This window comes from Thamnophis sirtalis, unplaced genomic scaffold (genome assembly GCF_051295495.1).
Source record: "Thamnophis sirtalis isolate CommonGarterSnake01/CBP01778 unplaced genomic scaffold, rThaSir2_p1.2 scaffold_3, whole genome shotgun sequence".
NCBI classification, from domain to species: Eukaryota; Metazoa; Chordata; class Lepidosauria; order Squamata; family Natricidae; genus Thamnophis; species Thamnophis sirtalis.
Genome location: NW_028261383.1, coordinates 78,122,099 through 78,143,109, shown reverse-complemented (window position 1 = coordinate 78,143,109; position 21,011 = coordinate 78,122,099). Strand labels below are relative to the sequence as shown.

At 43.7% G+C, this 21,011-nt stretch overlaps 1 protein-coding gene across 3 annotated transcripts in view; it reads left to right on the top strand.

Moving 5' to 3' along the window:
• The window catches only part of BSN (bassoon presynaptic cytomatrix protein), a 205,435-nt gene that overhangs the window by 172,335 nt on the left and 12,089 nt on the right, over positions 1-21,011 (top strand). For all 3 annotated transcript variants that reach the window (XM_087709259.1, XM_087709257.1, XM_087709258.1), the window contains exons 5-7: positions 1,889-8,701; positions 17,497-19,642; positions 19,984-20,924. In XM_087709259.1, coding sequence (XP_087565385.1) covers positions 1,889-8,701; positions 17,497-19,642; positions 19,984-20,924 — 9,900 coding nt within the window. The remainder of the gene's footprint in view (positions 1-1,888; positions 8,702-17,496; positions 19,643-19,983; positions 20,925-21,011) is intronic.

Genomic DNA, 21,011 nt, shown 5'->3' with positions numbered 1-21,011 from the left:
ATCCTGCATTGAATCTCCTGTCTAGGTTGGAGCTTTAAGAAAGATATAGAGAAATTGGAAGAAGAGGGCAAACAAGGGTAATAAGAATAATTAGGAAACTCAAAATGAAGTTGTATCAAGAAAGATTGAAGGCACTGGGCATATCTGGGCATCGATAACCTTGAAAATATTGAGGGAAAATATGGTAGCACTATTCAAATACCAGAAATGATGTCATACAGAAGAAAGTCAAGATTGTTATCTTTCATTCTAGAGTGTGGGATGTAGAATAATAGATTTAAGTTAGAGAGGACTTCTGTTGAATGTTAGAAAAATGTCATAAAAGAAAAAGCAGTTTATCAGGGAACAAATTACTCAAAATGCAAGTGTTCTACATTTCATTGGGTGCATTCATGAATGGATGTTAGATAACCTGGCCTGGGGGCTTAAATTTGAAATTTTCCACTGACCTGAGACCTGGACTTGATAAGTTTATGAGGTGGTGCCTCAAGATGGCAATTATGAAGCTTACTCAAAGCTAAGCTGGAAAAAATGTATCATTCAAATAATGGTCTTTGTATGTGCATCTAACATTAAAAACATAAATGTGTGTGTGTGTGTGTTTTGAGAGTTAATGTATTATTCAAAAAGGCATGGGAAATTGTTTTAAACAATCGAGTAACACATTAGGCAACTTTTGTAAAAGCTGAGATAGAGATCTCCAGTGCATTCTTTTGCAGAGTAGGAGTCAAGGATGCTGATACTTCTTTTTGCAAAAGCAACAATTGTGTGTCTGGTCTTGCCTTTAAAATTGTTCAGCCTTGGGTAAACCAGATTTTTTTTTTTAAAGGAAGAACAGGGCCAATAAGACATGTAAACCTGAGTTCCTGGCTTGGGGGCAGAGAATGTAAATTTATAACATTTCAGAGCTAGCTGCTTGGGTTTGAATTGTTCTAAAAAACTTGCTGAAAGTAGGCCTGGCATCCACAGTTGGATGGAGACTTATAAGTATCACAATTCGTAATGACACTAGGCTAAAACATCATTTAGGTTTTAAAAAAACACCAGTTGTTTATAATGGAATAAAGTTTTTAAAATAACTAGTTATCATCAATGATCAGGCAAATAATTCTGATTTGCCAAAACAAGATTGGGTATGCTTATATTTTTCTAATAACAAAAATGTTTCATACTAGTGCTGGGAAATTGCAATATACCTCAAAAATCTTCCCTATGGGATGGCATTTGCAGCAAAACAGACTGAGCTGTTCGTTTATTAAACTACAAATAGATGGTCTGAAAAGACCTTGTTCTTTTTTTCCCCCTTTTGTGGATTTGAATCTAGCAGGGAGATATCTTTTATTAACTACATATATTGCCGTTATACATTTGTGTCATGTTTTAAGGGTGTATATCTGTAAAATGAACTTGTGTTTTGACTTCTGAGCGTAGGTTGGGGTAGGGAAAAAACACAAAAGAATTACTTCCTTGGGCTCCTCATATTAGGAATCAGTCTTGCATGCACTTTTAAATTATTAAAAGGTAGAGAGGATCTGGTCTACCAATCAAAAGGCATTGCACATAAATTCTGTCTTTCTGCCATAAATAACTTTCTGGATTAAAAAGGGCAACGAAAACAGTGGAAAAATACTGAGACTCAAATGAAGTCTGTCATCGGGCCCCTGAAAATTCTAAAAAAGAGAGACAGGTGATTGGACAATAATTAGCCTACCGGCAAGCAAAGATAAGGGTGCTGCTCTCATTTCTTAGCATATTTATGGTTGCTGTTTTTGAATATTAGGGTCCAGGTTAATTACAACTATGAATTGCTGTAAATCTGAATAATAACATGAATTATGTTTACAGTCAGTTATAATGAAATGTTAATGGATTTTCATTTTCTTTGTAGGACTCCAGCAAGCCTTATCCCTCAGACCTGCAGTCCCGCAGCCCCCAAAGCTTGAGTGATACGGGCTACTCATCTGATGGGATCTCTAGTTCCCAGAGTGAAATCACAGGCTTAGTGCAGCAAGAAGGAGAACAACTAAACGAAACAGGAATTGTGGAACCAAGTCCTCCCAGTCCTTCTGAACTTACTAAGCTGGAAACCAGCATGCGCCCTTTACTGGAGTCAAAGAGCTTGGCCCATCCATCAGCTGACCGAGGGAAGACATACCATGAATTACGGGAGGAGCAGAGGCAGAGACAGAGGCCACGGTCACTGTCTATCACTCCAGAAGCCTTTGATTCCGATGAGGAGCTAGAAGACATAATGGAAGAAGATGAAGACTCTCTGGAATGGGATAATCAAAGGGAGAAGAAGGACAGCGTGGAGTCTTCAGATGATTATGGCAGCAAGCTACGCCATGACTACGTGACAGATAGTAGTGAAGCAGGATTCTCCCCGGTACCAACGAAACAGAAAGGCAAAGAGCCTGTAATGACGGATGAAGAATTCATGAGGAGGCAAATCTTGGAGATGAGTGCAGAAGAAGACAATCTTGAGGAGGAAGAAGAATATGATCGTGCAAAATACAGTACAAAAAATGGACACAAGCTTGATTCTGAGAAAAGCAGAGAGCCTACTCCATCCAAGAGACGCCTGCCTCACAGCTCGAGCAGCATATATGAGGAGGAACAAAAAGAATTGGAAAGCGCCAAAGATGATGATATGGCTGCATCTCAGGGAGGTCTGCGTCGTTTCAAGACCATTGAGTTAAACAGCACAAACAACTATGGCAGAGACATGGAGTTGAGCCAGGAGGCAGATATCAATCTGGACAGAGAACCTGAACTGGAGATGGAGAGCCTCACAGGCTCCCCAGAAGATAGATCAAGAGGTGACTATTCCTCCACCTTGCCACCAACCACACCCAGTTACACCTCAGGAACATCCCCAACCTCGGTCTCTTCTCTGGAGGAAGACAGTGACAGCAGCCCAAGCCGCAGACAGAGATTAGAAGAGGTTAAACAGCAGAGGAAAGCCCGGCATCGCTCTCATGGCCCTCTATTGCCAACCATTGAAGATTCCTCAGAGGAAGAAGAGCTGCGTGAGGAAGAGGAGCTCTTGAGAGAACAAGAAAAAATGCGAGAGGTGGAGCAGCAGCGGATCCGAAGCACAGCACGCAAAACAAAAAGAGATAAAGAAGAGCTGAGGGCACAGAGGAGGAGAGAGAGGTCTAAAACGCCGCCCAGTAATTTGTCACCTATTGAAGATGCTTCACCCACTGAGGAATTGCGTCAGGCTGCAGAGATGGAGGAGTTGCACAGGTCTTCCTGTTCAGAATATTCACCCTCCATTGACTCGGAGGCTGAAGGATTTGATGTCATTGCCTCCAAACTGTACAAATCTGGCAGTGAGTACAATCTGCCAACCTTCATGTCCCTTTATTCTCCAACAGAAAAAATGGCTAGCTCTGGTTACCCATCCAACAAGCCCCTCAAAAGTGCAGAAGAAGCCTATGAAGAGATGATGAGGAAGGCAGAAATGTTCCAAAAACAACAACCTTTCCAACAAAGTATTTCATACAACAACACCTTTCAAGAAGTAAGTTATCGTGGTTCGGAAGACCAAAACAATTTTGAATATCAGTACATCGATGACTATGGTTATGACAGTCGGAGTGTGGATTCCTCGCAAACTGACTATCAGAATGAGCTTTCCAAATCTGGGGCACTATATGAAGAAATCCTTCAAACATCACAGAATATCTCCAGGATGCATCAATCTTCTTCTCTGGATTTGACAGTTGAGCAAGAAATGAAGAAAAAAGGGAGAGAAGATCCCTATCCAGAGAAGCAGTTTTTGAATGCTGAGAGTGCTTATGAAAGTGGCCCACTCACTCCGGGAACAAGTCCTACCCAACTCTCTGCTCCCGTCTCCTTTTCACAGACTGAAAGCAGCGCAGGCAGAATAATCCCTGATGTTAGAGTCACCCAGCACTTTGAAAAAGAGAGTAATGAGCAAACAAAGTTTCAAAGTTCCTCAGTTACAGCTAGCTCAGTTCCAAAGAGTGTAGCTATGCCTTACTCATATAGTAAAGGAACTAGCCAAGTCACTACCATTGTTTCTAGTTCAGCTAGCGCAACCCGAATTTACGGCTCTCCAACTTCAAGTGGCTCTGATGTATCACCTGTGTCCACCATTAGCCAAAGCCAGACAAAAGTAACTGCAAGTTATGGTTCTCAAACAGAAAACATTCCCAGGATCAGTGGGCCGTCAGTAAGAGATAAGCATCAAGGTGTGACTGATGGCAGCACAAATGTACCCATGTCAACCCCCAAAATGTACTCTTTTTACAAAAGTTCCAGTCCACCCCTTTCCCCTTCTTCTCCTACTCAAAGTCCTACTTATTCTGTTCCCAGAACTGGGATGCCATCTAGTTCCGGGGTAGGAGCTAGATCAACGGCTGAATTTTCTACTCAAACACACAGCACAATTATTTCGTACGACATTGCAACTACTGGGGCATCAACAGATTCTCCAATGATAGCTCAAGGAACACAAACTCCTCACCGAGCCAGCTCCCCACGCCTGGCTAGGCAACAGTCATCACAAGAAGCCCCCTTTATGGTCATCACCTTAGCGTCTGATGCAGCTATTCAAACCAAGCCAATTGGTGTAAGCTCCTCCATTTCACCACCTTCATCTCCAACTCAGCAAGGCCGCCAGCAAACAGTGCATAGTTACAGCCAAACAGCAATCAATGCAGTGCAATTCCAGTCACAGCAGGTCCAGACCACTCACACCAAGACACAGCCAATGCCTGAAAAAGTCTCTCCTTATACTCCAGGGCAGAAAATGCAGAGCACTGCTACTGACCCTATGCCTGGTGTGTATAGCTGGGGCACACTACCTGCAGAGAATATCTCTTTGTGTAGGATATCCTCAGTCCCTGGGACATCTAGAGTAGAACCTGGACCTAGAGCATCTGGTACTAATATTGTCGATTTGAGGACAGCAATAAAGTCTGTTCCAATCATTGTAACAGACTACGGAATGGATCTCACGTCTTTAGCTGCTGAGAGCAGAAAATATTGCCTCACCATGGACCAGTCACCGAGTCGGCAATCCACAGCTATCCAACCTTTAATCATTAACCTCAATGCCCAGGAACAACCACATGCTATTATCAGCAGTGCCACCACTGTCAGCATAACAGTTGCGTCTACCATGCTTATGTCCCAATCAAAGCAACCAGTTGTCTATGGGGACCCTTTCCAGAACAGAATTGACTTTGGACAAGAGACAGGAAGTCCAGTCTGTCTGACCCAAATTAAACAGGTGGAGCAAGCTGTTCAGACCGGTCCCTTTAGAGGACCCATGAGTGGAGCTGGCACATCTGCTTCTATGGGCCGTCCAGAAGCAGCAGGTCCACAGCAAACAAAATTTGCAAGATACAATTTGCCCAACCAAATGGCACCCATGGTAAAAAAAGATACACTAATTACTCAGACTAGCAATGCCCAAAATATTGTGAGTGCCATTCCCAGGCCGTTTCCTCAGGATCAAAGCTCAGAGATCTATAGAGGGATCCCAGTGGACCTGAAAAGTCAGACTCCTTCAGTTGGAAGTAAGAAGTCCCAAGTGATGATGGTGCAGATGGATGACATAGCAGCAGGGTCTGTGACAAAACTCATCAAAGAAGAACCTCCTCCTCCTAATGCTCTGGACCTCACAGGAATGAAGCCTGAGAGCCAAGTAGCATGCTGTGATGTAGTCTACAGATTTCCATTTGGAAGCAGCTGCACTGGGGCATTTAATCCATCTCCTAAGGTGCCAGAAAAGCATGTTGGAGAAGCAGCTCCCCTTGGCAAAGCTAGTGGCCAGTATTATGGAACCAGAGAACAGGAAATGCCGGAGACATACTCTTACAGAGAACAGCCGGCACCGGTCCCTCAGCAGTACGAAGAGCACCGATTCCATCCGCACGGCATGTTTGGGAGATTATATTCCTCAATGTCGGATACAAATCTTTCTGAAATGGGGTTGAATTATTACTCAGTTAAAGGGGAGCAGCCCTTCCCTTCCCCTGCTGGAGATTCCGCTGTGGACTTGTCAACTATGAAGCATTCCTACGGCAACGGTTTTACGGAGGGAGGACATCTAGGACATGGGCTGCAATATGGCTCTTTCACTGACCTCCGACAACCCACTGAATTATTAAGTCATTCGTATCCCATGCGAAGGTACAGCTCAGCCTCCAATATCTACTCTGATTATAGATATTCATCAAGAGGAGACTTGGCCAATTTCCAGGAAGCTAGCCTGGCTCATTACAGTGCTACCACTGCTCGTGAAATCAGCCGAATGTGTGCAGCCCTTAACTCCATGGACCAGTATGGGGGCAGGCATGCGAACAGCCAAGATCTTCTACAATATGGACATGGTGCTCTTGGAGCTGCACCAGGAGGGACTGGAAACATTATGGCTCAACAGGGTGGCATGAAACCAAACATGATGTACAATCCAAATTTCCCAGAGTCTCGTTCTGGCTTTGGAAACTTGGCCCAATATAATCTCTCAAGGTTTGGATCTGTCAGACAGGTACTCCCTTCCACAGCCACTGTACGAGCTGCCGACGGCATGATTTATTCAACCATTAATACACCAATAGCATCAACCCTCCCCATCACCACCCAACCAGTTTCGGTGCTACGGCCCATGCTCCGAGGCCTGTACAGGCACTATGCTCCGGGCAGTATCACAGCTGTCCCTCTGGCTAGCCTCACCAGAGTACCCCTAGGTCCTCCTAGGATCCCCCTTGCATCTCAAGGTCTTTATCGCTATACTGTGCCCAGCAGGATTCCTGCAGTTCCTTCTGCATCTGTAATGGAAACACCCATGTATTTAGGAAAACCACTTAGCACCACTGCAGCCAGCACTGCTGCCAGCACAGTAAATGTAGCACCTGCTACTAAGTCCTCTGCTCCAAGCACAGTCGGCTTGCAAAGACCTGAGCAGGCGGGGGTTGGCCCACGCGAGGAGATGCCTGTGTCAACCTCAGAGGTTCAGGGTCCCACCAGGGACACCAGCCAGACACAACAGGAGGTACCTCCCCGACTGCCGGCCCAAAAGCCTCCGACAGAAGCCCCACAGGCCAGCCCTGCTAGCAAAAGAGCCATGGAAAGAGAAGAAAAGGAAAAGGAGGAAGAACGGCAGAGGAAGCAACATGAGCACATCCTCCAGTTCGAAAGGGAAAGAGTGGAACTGGAAAAACTGAGGCAGATGAGGCTTCACGAGGAACTGGAAAGGGAACGGGTGGAGCTACAGAGACACAGAGAGAAGGAACAGCTCTTGATGCACAGGGAAATGCAGGAGTTGCAATCCATAAAGCACCAGGTCCTCCAGCAGCAGCAAGAGGAGAGACAGGCCCAGTTCGCCCTGCAGCGGGAGCAGCTCGCCCAACAGCGCTTGCAGTTAGAACAAATCCAGCACTTGCAGCAGCAACTGCAACAGCAGCTGGAAGAGCAGAAGAGGCAGAAGGGCACCTTTCCTCCAGTATGTGACCCAACCGGCCGGATTCCTCCTCAGGTTACCCCTGAGGTAACGATAGAAATGCAAAGGACCTTGGCTCAAAACGGACAATACTGGCCACCCCTAAACCAAGCCTTTATTGCTTCAGCAGCCCCGGGGCAAGACGGACAAGCACAGCATCGCTATCCAGGATTCCAAAGGCCTCTTACAAACTCAGCCTCTGAAATGTCCCTGCAGACTGAAGAACAATGGGAAGCTGGTCGGGGGATAAAAAAACGGAACTCGATGCCTCGTCTTCGGGACGCGTATGATAAGGAGCCGAGCCATGAACCCTACTTGGTGAAAAAGATCACAGACAGCAGCGTGCAGACTGATGAAGAAGATGGCGAGGAACGTTTCTATGCATCCCGGCGGCGCCGTCCTCGGCGCAGCACTGATTGCAGTGTTCAGACAGATGAGGAAGACGATGCCGAGTGGGAACAGCCGGTGCGTCGCCGACGTTCCCGCTTCTCCCGCCACTCTGATTCTAGTGCCGAGAGTAAAGCCGATTCTTCAGCAAAAGGCATGGCCAGCATAGCCATCCAAACCATCAGTGACTGTTCTGTGCAGACTGAACCCGACCAGTTGCTCCGAGTGTCCCCTTCCATCCACGTCACTTCCCACGACCCCAAGGTGGAGATCGTGAAGTACATCTCTGCCCCTGAGAAGACCCAGAGAGGGGAGAGTTTGGGTTGCCAGACAGAACCCGAAGCGCAGCCCCAGCCAGGCATTGCCATCCCTCAGCTCACGGTGCCCACCTCAATCCCTCCTTACTCCTCCAACATCCAGATGGTCAGCTCTGGGCCTCTGGATCCTCATTCAGTCCGACAGCAAGCACTAGCCAAGAAGAAGCCTGTTCCTCTCGAAATTGGCTACCAATCCCACTTGCCCACAGACTCCTTGTCTCAGCTTGTGTCCCGACAGCCCCCCAAGTCCCCTCAGGTCCTCTATTCCCCCGTGTCTCCCCTCTCCCCTCATCGGTTGCTAGAGTCATCCTTTGCTTCCAGTGAAAGGCTCAACAAGGCCCACGTGACTCCACAGAAGCATTTCATGGCTGAGTCCACCCAGCGCCAGCAGACCCTGCCTCGCCCCATCAAAACCATCCAAAGGTCTTTATCTGACCCTAAGCCCATCAGTCCCACCTCAGAGGAGTCTGCAAAGGACAGGTTTTCCTTGTACCAGCACGCCTTCCTGCCCGGCAGCCAGGTAAGATTGCTTGGTGTATGAAAATTGAGTGGGATCTGATCATATTTCGTCTCTTTCTTTCAAAGTCCCAAAGGACTTATATGACTCTGTTGGCTTTATTAGTAGGTCCCAGTGGTGGGTTTCAATTTTTTTTAGAACCTCTTCTGTAGGTGTGGCCTGCTTTGTGGGAGTGGCTTGCTAACCATGTGACCAGGTGGGAGTGGCTTACCAGCCATGTGACCGAGTGGGGGTGGCTTGACAGTCATCTGACTGGGTGGGCGTGGCCAACTTGTAAAATGTGGTGAAACTCACTTAACAATGCTCTTGCTTAGCAACCAAAATGTTGGCTCAGAAACTCTGGCATTTGAAGCACACAAGTCTTAAAGCTGTCAGGTTACAACCCTTGCACCTTTAGGAAAAAAAACAACCCAGGGGTGTTCAAACTTGAAAGCTTTAAGACTTGTGGACTTCAACTCCCAGAATTCCTCCTCTTGCTCTTCATCTTGATGATGTGCAGACGGGCAGGGGGAGGGAGCCGGAACCAGTTCTAAACGGCACTGTAGATTTGTGGAACCTCTTCTATAGAAGAGGTTAGAACTGGCAGGAACCCACCCCTGGTGGGTCCATACAGTATATATAAATAACAGGGTAAGAAAGAAGGGAAATGTTTTCAGCTTCAGACAAAGACTAGCACATCACTCTTCAGGTCCATAGCGGGTTCTGCATTTACAGTGTGAGCTGAACGTCATAATTCGTTTTACATCTCTATTTCCTTGCAGATCCACCACTGGATCTGTTCTTATTCATGCTTCTTTCCACTTGCCCTGGGCAGATTGGAGCCTTTTTAATCCCATTTTTAAAAGTATGGTTTCTTTTTAAATTAAATGGATTATTGATAAAATGTATATACTAAGCAATAAGCCTACACTACAGTCAGCTTTTTATCTGACGTGCTTAAAATTTATAGCACCAGTTTTTTAGAATCCTTTCCAAGACATTTGCATAGATAAAATGTCGTATTTGTCTTCATTCAATCTACTCAGCATCTCCCCAATATGACATTAAGTGCTAAGAAACCTACAGGAATAATATAGATGTTGAAATGTCATCCTGTCTCTCTCACATACATTAATAATGGTATCAACCACCTTGAATGTGTTTTGTTCCATCATAGTGTGGTTGAAGTGCTAAATATGTTTATGATGCATTTATCATCTTTTTTTTAATTTCCCCTTTCCTTAAATGCATTCTTGATACTGTGCAGTCTGTGCACACTTAGATACTAAGGACAGTTAAGTTCAAAACAGAGTGTGATCTGTTTTCTGCGGTTTAAGAAACACGTGGTAATATGGAAGAAAATGGCTTGTCTGTCTGCCATCTAGCGGTGGTAAAAGGAAATACCATTTTCTGCCTTGCATAAAAATATTTCTTACTGACATACACAGGATTGTGATCTTTTCCTTGGCAGTTAAAAGACATCCTGTATCCCCCAAAATATCCTCCTTGGTTAACTGTCTTTTACAAGAGTTAAAGAAAATAAACCAACCGTAGTACCATCCTGCATGAAGTAATAACATAATGTCTCATAACTGTTATCCATCAAGGCAAAAGAGGCAAGGTGTTATAACCGGCAGGGAGAAATTCAGTTTTTCATTTTGGCCTCTGGCATAACTAAAAAATAGGGAATGAACCCTGTCTTCCTGAAAATATCAAAGAGGGGACTGGCTGGAATGCATACATTTATATTTGCCTGGAGATAAAGTGGACAATGTACTTGCCACATTGTTTTTCTAGCTCCCTTCCTCCCACCCCCTTTTTTTCCCCAGTGAGAAATAAGTTAGAAAAGAGAAGGCAGGAATTAATAATTGGATAGCAGCATAAGGAAAGGGTGTCCACTTCCTTTCCTGCTTCTCTGGAAAATCTTTCAATTAGCTATACCAAGAGAACGATTCCCCCAGTTGGCCCTTAGCCTTAAATATAGCAAATGATGTATGGATGTATGGATGCATCCTTTCATAAGGATACTGCAGTGGGAAAATAGAATGAAATAGCAATAGCAATATATAGCAATAGCAGTAGACTTATATACCGCTTCATAGGCCTTTCAGGCCTCTCTAAGCGGTTTACAGAGAGTCAGCATATTGCCCCCAACAATCTGGGTCCTCATTTTACCCACCTCGGAAGGATGGAAGGCTGAGTCAACCCTGAGCCGGTGAGATTTGAACCGCTGACCTGCTGATCTAGCAGTAGCCTGCAGTGCTGCATTTAACCACTGCGCTACCCCATGGAATAGAGGGCCCTGATGCTCCACCCACCCACCCACCCCCCAAAAAACCAAGCCCATCATAAGTAGCTACTGTATTATAGCAATATAGCAATAGCAATAGCAGTAGACTTATATACCGCTTCATAGGCCTTCAGGCCTCTCTAAGCGGTTTACAGAGAGTCAGCATATTGCCCCCAACAATCTGGGTCCTCATTTTACCCACCTCGGAAGGATGGAAGGCTGAGTCAACCCTGAGCCGGTGAGATTTGAACCGCTGACCTGCTGATCTAGCAGTAGCCTGCAGTGCTGCACTTTAACCACTGCGCCACCTTGGCTCTTGTATTGATGGTATTATTATCTCAAACAGTCTTGAGTTCTGGCAGATTCTTGGGAAATAACACTGACAGTTTACATTGTGGACCAGTGAAGCCAAAAACCATGGCCTGTCCAAAATCTATTTATATTTAAAGCGGCACAGAGCTTATTTTGATTGCAATGTAAACGTATTTGCCAGATCTTTCTTTCTTTCTTTCTTTCTTTCTTTCTTTCTTTCTTTCTTTCTTTCTTTCTTTTTCTTTCCTTCCTTCCTTCCTTCCTCCTTCCTTCCTTCCTTCCTTCCAGACATTTCACAGAGAGCTATCTCATCTTTTCTGTTGCTATAAAAAACAAAATTATAGTCCTAAAGCCTCTTGCTGAAGAGGTGTGTGTGTGTGTGTGTGTGTGTGTGTGTGTAGGGAATAGGGAGGTTTGCTCTAACCTGCTGTGTGTGCAGTTTTTCCAGCTGTTTCACATGATGAATAGCAATTGAATCTATAGCAGATTTCTCCTGTTCCAGTTCTTTGTTTATTCACTTATATGTCATGTGAGGAAACCTACAGCTTCAGATTGCTTCTTGTTTGCTACAGCCTTGAAAGCATCACTCTTCCAGGGTTTTCCAGATGAATTACGTAGACTAAGGGCTTTTGCGAAAAATTGCACTATTCCTAAAATGAATGTTGTCAGTATAATGCTTATAGACGTGCATTTTTCATGCTTTGAGCCTCTGCAGGTGTCAGAACCTAGTAGACTTTTGCTCATCTGTAAAGTTAAATAGGGTGACTGTTACTGCTGTATTTGGACAAGAATTACAGGGCTGCCAGCTAGACAAGAAAGAAAAATAAATCATGCAAGAAGGTAGTGGCAAAGAATTTTAAATAACATTTCTAACAATAAGAAAACTGTATGGATCTAATCACCAGGAGTCAGTCTCTACTTGAGGAACACTTCAGCTTTTTTAACCCTTTTTTGTTTCCTTATCACTAATCAAGACTGGTGCAAGATGCAATTTGCAAATGACCTTCAACCATTACTTTTAGAATAAGTGTTTGAAAGCAAACATGTTCGGCAGCTTGACTCCTGAGCTAAAATAGCAAGCCCCATAAAAAAAGGGAAATATTCTCTGTATGAAAGGAAAACACAAAGAACTAGATGTACGTATGTATGAGGCCATGACTGAGAGATCTGAAAACACATCTCAGCAATGCTTGTAGGTGGCGGTAATGTTGTAATGTTTTCAACTGTGAGGCTGAAAAAGATTTTGGATTTTTGACACCATTGCCAAAGGGCAATTACAGATCTGCACCAATAGAACGGTAGCTTCTACATTCGTGAAAAGTACTATTTATATTATATTCCACATTGGCTAGTTCCAGCCTCAGCTTCTGTTCTGGGTCCCACTATTTAAGAAGTTGTCAGGCAAATTATAGCAGGAACAAACAAACAAAAAAGGGGAGGTAGCATGGATGAAGGAAGTCCGGTGAGAAGAGATGGAAGAAACATACTTGCTTGTCATTGATAGAAAGATTCTGTGAGGGGGTGAAATCCATACATGCCTGTGAGAATCACAGCCAGAAGTAGTTCACAACCACTAAAGGATAAAAGGAAAAAAATCTTAATGATAAAAGTAGTTTGATGATTAAATGAAGGCTCTAGGAAAGTGGTGGGTTCTCCTTTCTAGGCGTCTTCAAATTAAGCCTGGACAGTCTTGGTACAGTATTTATTTATCATGACAACTGAATACTTACCTGAAGTGATACATACATACATACATACATACATGCATACATACATACATACATATAACCAAATGCCAAAATATTTCAATTTCATTAATTGTAAAGTAATGTATATTTTAAAAGACTACCTTCAAATTACAATTGCATTCTTATTCAAACTGAGTCTCCTTGTGTATATAATAGAATATAGAATAGCAGAGTTGGAAGGCACCTTGGAGGTCTTCTAGTGCAACCTCCTGCTTAGGCAGGAAATCCTATACCACTTCAGACAAATGGTTATCCAGCATCTTTAAAACTTCCAGTGTTGGAGCATTCATGACTTCTGGAAGCAAGTTGGTCCACTGATTAATTGTTCTAACTGTCAGGACATTTCTCCTCAGTTCTAAGTTGCTTCTTTCCTTGATTAGTTTCCACCCATTGCTTCTTGTCCTGGCCTCAGGTGCTCCCTTTTCTTTGTTGTATCCCTGAGATATTGGAACACTACTATCATGTCTCGCCTAGTCCTTCTTTTCATTAAACTAGACATACCCAGTTCCTGCAACTGTTCTTCATATGTTTTAGCCTCCAGTCCCCTAATCATCTTTCTTGCTCTTCTCTGCACATGTTAGTACTAGTATCTACAGTGTCTTGATATAACAGGCAGGACTAATTTGGAATTGTGCCAAAGAAATATCACATTTATATTTTTCTGCTTCTTGTTTGCTCCCAACCACTTCTTTCTCTTTTTTGCATTCTCAGAATCCTAAAATCCCTGATTTCCCAAATAACATTTCTCCAATCTGTTTAACACACATAAGTGGAGGGTTATATATATATATATATATATATATATATATATATATATATATATATATATATATATATATATATATATATATATATATATATATATATATATATATCTTTCTTATAAAATGGCAAAGCGGTTGCATTGTTGTAATAATAGTTGTGAAATCAATCACATAATAAGAAGATTCTGAATCAAGCAGGGCCCATCTAATTCCTGTAGCCCATTACCAACATGAAAGGCCAGATGCCTCTTGGTGAAATAAACAAGCAAACTGCCCATTTTTTTCTCCCTTTAACTAGAGATTGCTAAATATTCAGTAATTAGGGCTAATGATGCTAGGTAAGCCTGCCTTCCCCATGAATTGTTTTCCATGCCTGCTCATAATCTTTTCCCACTCCTTCCATTTGAGTACAGCACTCCATGATATGCTATAATAGATCATATGTACACACAAAATAGAGATGACACATTTTACAAATGATGCAGGCTCAAATTCTTGGCAGATTCATTTGACTTCTCAATATCACAACTTATCCTGAGCCATTGTGGAAGTTCTGCTTTAAACATACAGCATTTTTGCTTCTGATTGACATCTGACACAAGACATCTGAATTAACAATCTTGTGTCTATCTTAAGGATAGCTTGTTGGAATTTTTAGACACCATAGCTTGGCCTAAAGTTGCATATTGAGAACAAAAAATGCTAACACGATTGGGATGCTGTACCCCCATTCAAGCCTTATTCAATCTGTTATTGTAACAGATCCAGCAATTATGGCAGTTTCTCCTCCTTTCTGTTGTGGGTCTGGGTACAATGCTTCTACACAATGAGGGACATTCCTAAAGCCAGGAGATAAACAGGGACTGTCATTTATATGGAGGCAAAAACACCATTATTGTTATTTATTCTCCATTCTGCATGGTACAGTGACTGAAATTATTGTCTCAGAAAGCTCAGGTCCTTTTACCTGGTATTCAGGCCCAATTAACAACACAAAATAGGTGGCAAGGACTAAGAAATGTATTTGCAAATAAAAGGTTATCCAGAAGCAAGTTGCAGAATGGGCATAACCCTGCTCAGAGTTAACACCCTTTTATACAGTTTTGAAAAGAATACATTGCCCTGAACCAATCATGGGAGCATACATCACTACAAACCAATCACTAAAAGCAAATTTATGCATAATATTTCGGTAGACAGAGTAACAACAAAAAAACTATTGCTATACGTTAAATAATGAATACATGTGTTAAAGTATCTTAAAATGGCTTGTTCCAACAATGGCTAAAACATGGGAGAAAGGTTGAAACTGACCTGTGCCATGGAAATGTATTGAGTGTCTTGAAGATCAGTCCTTTTTTTGTGGGGATGAAATCTCCACATAAGTTTTGTTGTCCATCTTCAAGAGTGAAGACAAATGCCAAAGAACTTGGCAGATAGTTTGAGAGAGTGTGTGTGGATCTGCATGTGTCTGTATGGTCTCTGAGGAGCTACAGCTACATCAGGAGCATTGTAGGGTTTGCAAATTTAATGTCCTTTAAAGGTCTCCACCACAGTTGTGGTGGAGTTGTGAGCAAAATAGCTAATCCTGTTGTCTCCTGATGCTCAAACTTGCTCCGCTAAAATCCCCACATGAAAAGCAGCCATCTAGGGCACGTGTCAGTGATCTCCCATCCTCTCCTTCTTCAAAGTATTAGCCATCTTGCTCACAACCATGGTGGAGACTTTCAAAGGATACCAAGTTTGGAAATCTCACTTTCTAATCACTCACTTTCATTCAATCCTGAATGAAAGAAAATTTTAATCATAAGCATAATATTTTTTTCAGGTTTCTGCATTAGTCTCAGGTGCTAAGCAGAAGCACATTGTCTAGATCAGTGGCCCCCAACCGTTTTGACACCAGAGACTTGTTTCATGGAAGACAGTTTTTCTATGGACCAGATTGCTGATAGTTTCAGTTTCATTTACCCACCCAACACTCACCTCCAATGTGCGGCCTGGTCCTTAACAGATCATAGACCAGTAGCGGCCCATGGCCTGGGGGTTGGGGACTCCAAACTAGAGAATAATACTTGCTAATAGATATTTCTGAAGAGATTATCACATTCTTACTTTCTTTTCCTCAATAATTACTCCTGTGTTTTACCCTTCCTTCCTTCCTTCTTTCCTTCCTTTCTTTCTTTCTTTCTTACCCTTCATCTTGATTTATGAAGCTGATTAATTATTCTATACCTTGAGGGAATCTAGTGTTCAGTAATAAGAAGTATAAACAACTCAAATTGAAAATATTAAAAATAATGTATTATTTCTCTTCAGCAAATAATTATCATGTCAGACTGATGGCATTTGTCCTCTAAGTTGAAACATTTTGCCTGACCTAGAGGAAATCTGAAGGCACAAGTGGTGGGTTGTAGGCAGTACGCCCCGGTATGGGTGTACGGGAGCAGCCCGGAGCACTGGATACCATTCCGGTATGGTGCTCCGGAGGGCCCACCCACCCGAGCTCCTACTTGTGTTTTAAGGCTTCTGCGCTTCCACGCATACAGCACCTGCGTGATGCTCCATGGAGCAGCTGGAGCATCACAGAGCATCGCGGAGGTGCTAAGACGCATTTGTGCACTGCACACATGTGTGCACGTGCTCCGTGCATCCATGAGGACGCCACCAGGCCCATTCCAGCCGTACCATATGAAACCCACCACTGGAAGGCACCCAAATCTCTTCAGGATCAATCTAATATGCTGAATTGGAACAGCTACTATTGCCATCGTCAGGATCATATGGTAGCTTCTTTTTTTGATTATTGATCCCAAGTATTTATTTAGATATGCATATTATTTGCATGATTTCATTTAGTCTTACGGGGCCTTTTGGGGCGGGGTGGGAACCTGTTTTGCAAGATTCAGTGAGATGCAACTTTTTTAAAAAAAATAGCTATATGAAATTATTAGCCATTATGATATTAGAGACTTTTTAGGGGCTATACGTCACTTGTGGATTTTGCATAGCAGTTCACCCTAACTGCAAAAATAACAAAGAAATAAAAAATTGAAACCCTACAAAAATCTGAGTCGCACAAACAGTGAATTTTAATTTCTTCAGACCCTAGCCAGACTACCTAAAATATATAGATGTTTCATCTGCAAAGCAGAAACATTATTCCCACCCCCACCCCCCAAGATAAATAGATTTGACTTATTTAAATCTGTGAATCATACTGGATTAATTTTGTATGGGTGCGTTAGGAAAAAAATAGTTTGACTTCTGCCTCTTTCCATTTTTTTCTCAGTGTCAGTAACTGTGCCTGTTGATAGAGCAGATGTTTGCCAGCAACATTATTATTCATTCAAGATGTTTGAGTATCAAGAAATACTTGTCTCCCACATTAGGAATTATTTATATAAAGTGCATTTTGTTCATATATTTTACTCCAAAGAAACTACCAACAGCCTTTATAAACTGCCCATTATTAGTTAGTGCTTAAATCCACTAAGTGCTACGGTAGTTTTTTTTCTTTAAAAAATGTAAAAACATCAAAATATTAATATTAAAAGCATTTAAAATATTAATATCTAGAATTAATCTTTTACATCTTGGGGAAATGTACAGACCATGGTTATCAACTGCCCCTCCTAGTAAGTGAAAACGGCTGTGAATTCTTCCATCGTATCTCTGAATTTAACCAGACCTTCCATTGCTTTGTAGATTTCAACCTTGCAATCAAACACCCTCACTCGGAAAGTGAAGCGGACCCTGCCTAGCCCCCCACCAGAAGAAGCTCAGATTCCTCTGACCAGCCAAGCCCACTCACAGATGTACATGCCTGGCTTCATGCCAAAGGGTATTGGCGGGCAGCCCATCCAAGTGACCAAAGCCAGCCTCCTTAGAGAACTCGACCGGGACTTGAAGCTGGTAGAGCATGAATCCACAAAACTGAGAAAGAAACAAGCCGAGCTGGATGAAGAAGAGAAAGAGATTGATGCCAAGCTGAAGTACCTGGAATTGGGGATCCACCAGAGGAAGGAATCTTTGCTGAAGGATCGGAATATTCACGATTATCCGTATTTGATGCGCTTGGGAGAGAATCGAGATTATATGTCAGACAGCGAACTAAATAACCTTCGCCTCTCTGGTTATGAGACTGGAAGCCTCCTGACAAGGCCCAGCGCCACCCCTTCTAACCAATATGCAGAATTTTCCAGCACCCAGTATACTTCAACAACTTCCTACACCCCATACCAGTACTCCTCAGTTCAGACCGCTGCACCAGGGCCAGCTGCATTCCAGCAAACAAGATTTCAACCTCCATACTATCCTCCAGCAAGCAGTGGTCCTACTCAACATGATTTCCAGCCAAACCAGATGCCTGCTTACCCTTCCCAAACTACATACCAGGCACATAGCTTCACCCCAAGTACTGGGTATCAGTCTGAACTGGGCCTACAGAGCCACCAAGGCTTCTGCCCACCTTACCAAGTTCAGACCGCTTATCCCAGTCAGCCTGCTCAGGGTGCTCTTCTTCAGACTCATGCAGACACCCACACAACCTCCCAGAAACCGAGACAGACCTCACTGGCTGACTTAGAGCAGAAGATCCTGACCAATTATGAAGTCATTAGCAATCCCACTGTGGTGATTTCTGCTGCGACTCCAGAAGTGATCTACAGCACCGCAACAGTGACCAGCAGTTATGATCAACACAAAGCCCCAGAAGGGAGGCCAGGAGATAGGAGCAGTGCTGCACAAAGTCCCTCTACAAGCTATTCTTCTGACTCTCTATATACCAATCTAGAGCAAAACATTCCTCGGAACTATGTGATGATTGATGATATCAGTGAATTAACCAAAGAGAGCAGCACAGGGGAGGGTCAGAAAGGAGATTTGCCATCACACAGCAGCAATGGGCTGCCTATCAAAGAAAAGAGGGAGGTTGCAGATGTAGATGTCTCTAGCAGACCTTGTTGCTATTCAAAAGGAGAAGAGTCTGAAGAGGATATTTATGATCATCATGGTCCAGACCATCGGGGGAAAAGCTATCCTAAAGGCACAGAGAGCAATGGGAGAGTATCAGGTAGTTCGTATTATTATGGAGACAGTGATTATAGGTCATCCTCTCGTCCAGACAAGCATGGAGCAAGTATGGGAGTACAAAAACACTCTTCAAAAAATCTGGCCCCTGCTGTCATCTCTTCCAAGCGCAGCAAGCATAGGAAACAAGGTATGGAGCAGAAGATCTCCAAATTCTCCCCTATAGAAGAAGCCAAAGATGTAGAATCCGATCTGGCCTCCTATACAGCGACTACATCAGTTAGTAGCAGCAGTGTAGCATCCAGAGCAAGGAAAATGCAAGATGATATCACTTATGGCCTAAAGAAAAACGTATATGAACAGCAGAAATACTACGGTGTATCCAACAGAGATGGGATGGAAGAAGATGACAGAACATATAGTGGTGGGCGATCAAGATCCTCTGGATATGTGTCAGAAAAACTGTCAAGCCGTGAAATTAGAAGCAGATCTTATGAAAGAGAGAGCATGGAGAGGCCTCAGAAAGGAAGCTCCAAGCCTTCCTCCCTTAGTATGAGTCAGAGTCGTGGGCGACCTCCAATTCGCACGCAAACTTCAGAAGAAGAAAGTCCTATCAGTCCATTGGGGAAATCCGTGGGCGTATCGCGATCCTCAGGTGGTCCTCTTCCTCAGTCGGCTGGAGATAGTTGCTCCCAGTTTTGCTCTAGTCACTCATTGCCTGATGTACAAGAACATATTAAAGATGTGCCAAGAACCCACTCTTACAAACACGAAGAAGGCTACATCATGGACGATTCACACTGTGTTGTTTCAGACAGTGAAGGTAATAACTACCTGTAATGACTTATCTTCAAGCATGCCCAAGCGGGTCATATTTGCAAAGAAAATGCCACAAATTTCATTTGCTTGCCGTGTGCCTTTATCATGATTTCACTTTTTGTTTTATGTTAGCATGTTGCACATTGCATGTCCTAATGTTGTTCACTGTTTGTTCAGTGTGTTTTTGTGCTGAGGTTTCTGTTTTTATATTTCCTGAGTGGCTGCTGTGACATACCCTGTATTCCTGTGATAAGCTTCTTCTCTATTTCATTGCATGGCTTCCATCAGAATACATTCCTAGCTTTGGATCAGGAGATTCACTGTGATCTTTTTTGGTTTCTGAAGCCTACCACTTGGGCCAAGAGGAGACGGACTGGTTTGACAAACCAAGAGAACCTCGTTCAGAGAGGATGAGGCATTACGGTGGGCATTCCTCATCCTCTCAGAGGAGAGGTCCAGTTAAACACACCTATCATGATTATGATGAGCCCCCAGATGAAGACTTGTGGCATCACGATGACTATTCCCACCCACGTCACCCTTCCTCCAAAGATCACAGGAACCATGGAGATTATGGGCGACATTCATCTTCCTCCCGCCACTCCACTGATGACCTACCCAAGAGATCATCCAGGCAACACCCAAGGGACCCAGTCCGCCATGAGCCACATGGCCGTGGACATGGGCAGCCCACTTCCCAGAAGAAGGCTCAGCAACCAGATTCAAGAACGCAGCAAGGTTATCCTCCCAGCTCCTCGGAGTACCCTCAACAGTCGCGACAGCCGTCTGGCTATCATCATACCTCAGAGTCCCAGAAATCCCAGAGGCAGATGCAACATGGGCTGCCATCTCAGCAGCCAAAATCTGAGCCTCTGTCTCACCAACAGCAGCAGCAGCAGCAGCAAAAGCAGCAGCAGCAGCAACAACAACAACAACAACAACAACAGCAGCAGCAGCAAAAGCAGCAGCAGCAGCAGCAGCAGCAGCAGCAACCCAGACAACAGCAAGTTGGGCAGCAGCAACCATCATCTAGGCAGCAGCAACCACCAGGCAGACAACCTCAGCAACAGCATCAAGCAGGTCCTTCTCATCAACAGCCTCAACAGGTTCGGATGCAGCAGCAACAACCACCACCACAACAACAACAACAACCACAACAGCCACCACTGGGAACCCAAGCCCAACCATCCTTACGGCCAGCCCAACAGCAGCCTGGTCAGCCTCAGCCATCAGGCAAACCGCAGCCAACTGCCCAAGCACAACCTAGCACTCACCAAGCAGGACCAGTGAGTACCATTTCAATTTTCTTTAAGGAGAGATGTTTGATCATTCCACCATTGCTAACTGGCTGTTGTCTCGCCCTTCATTAAGAT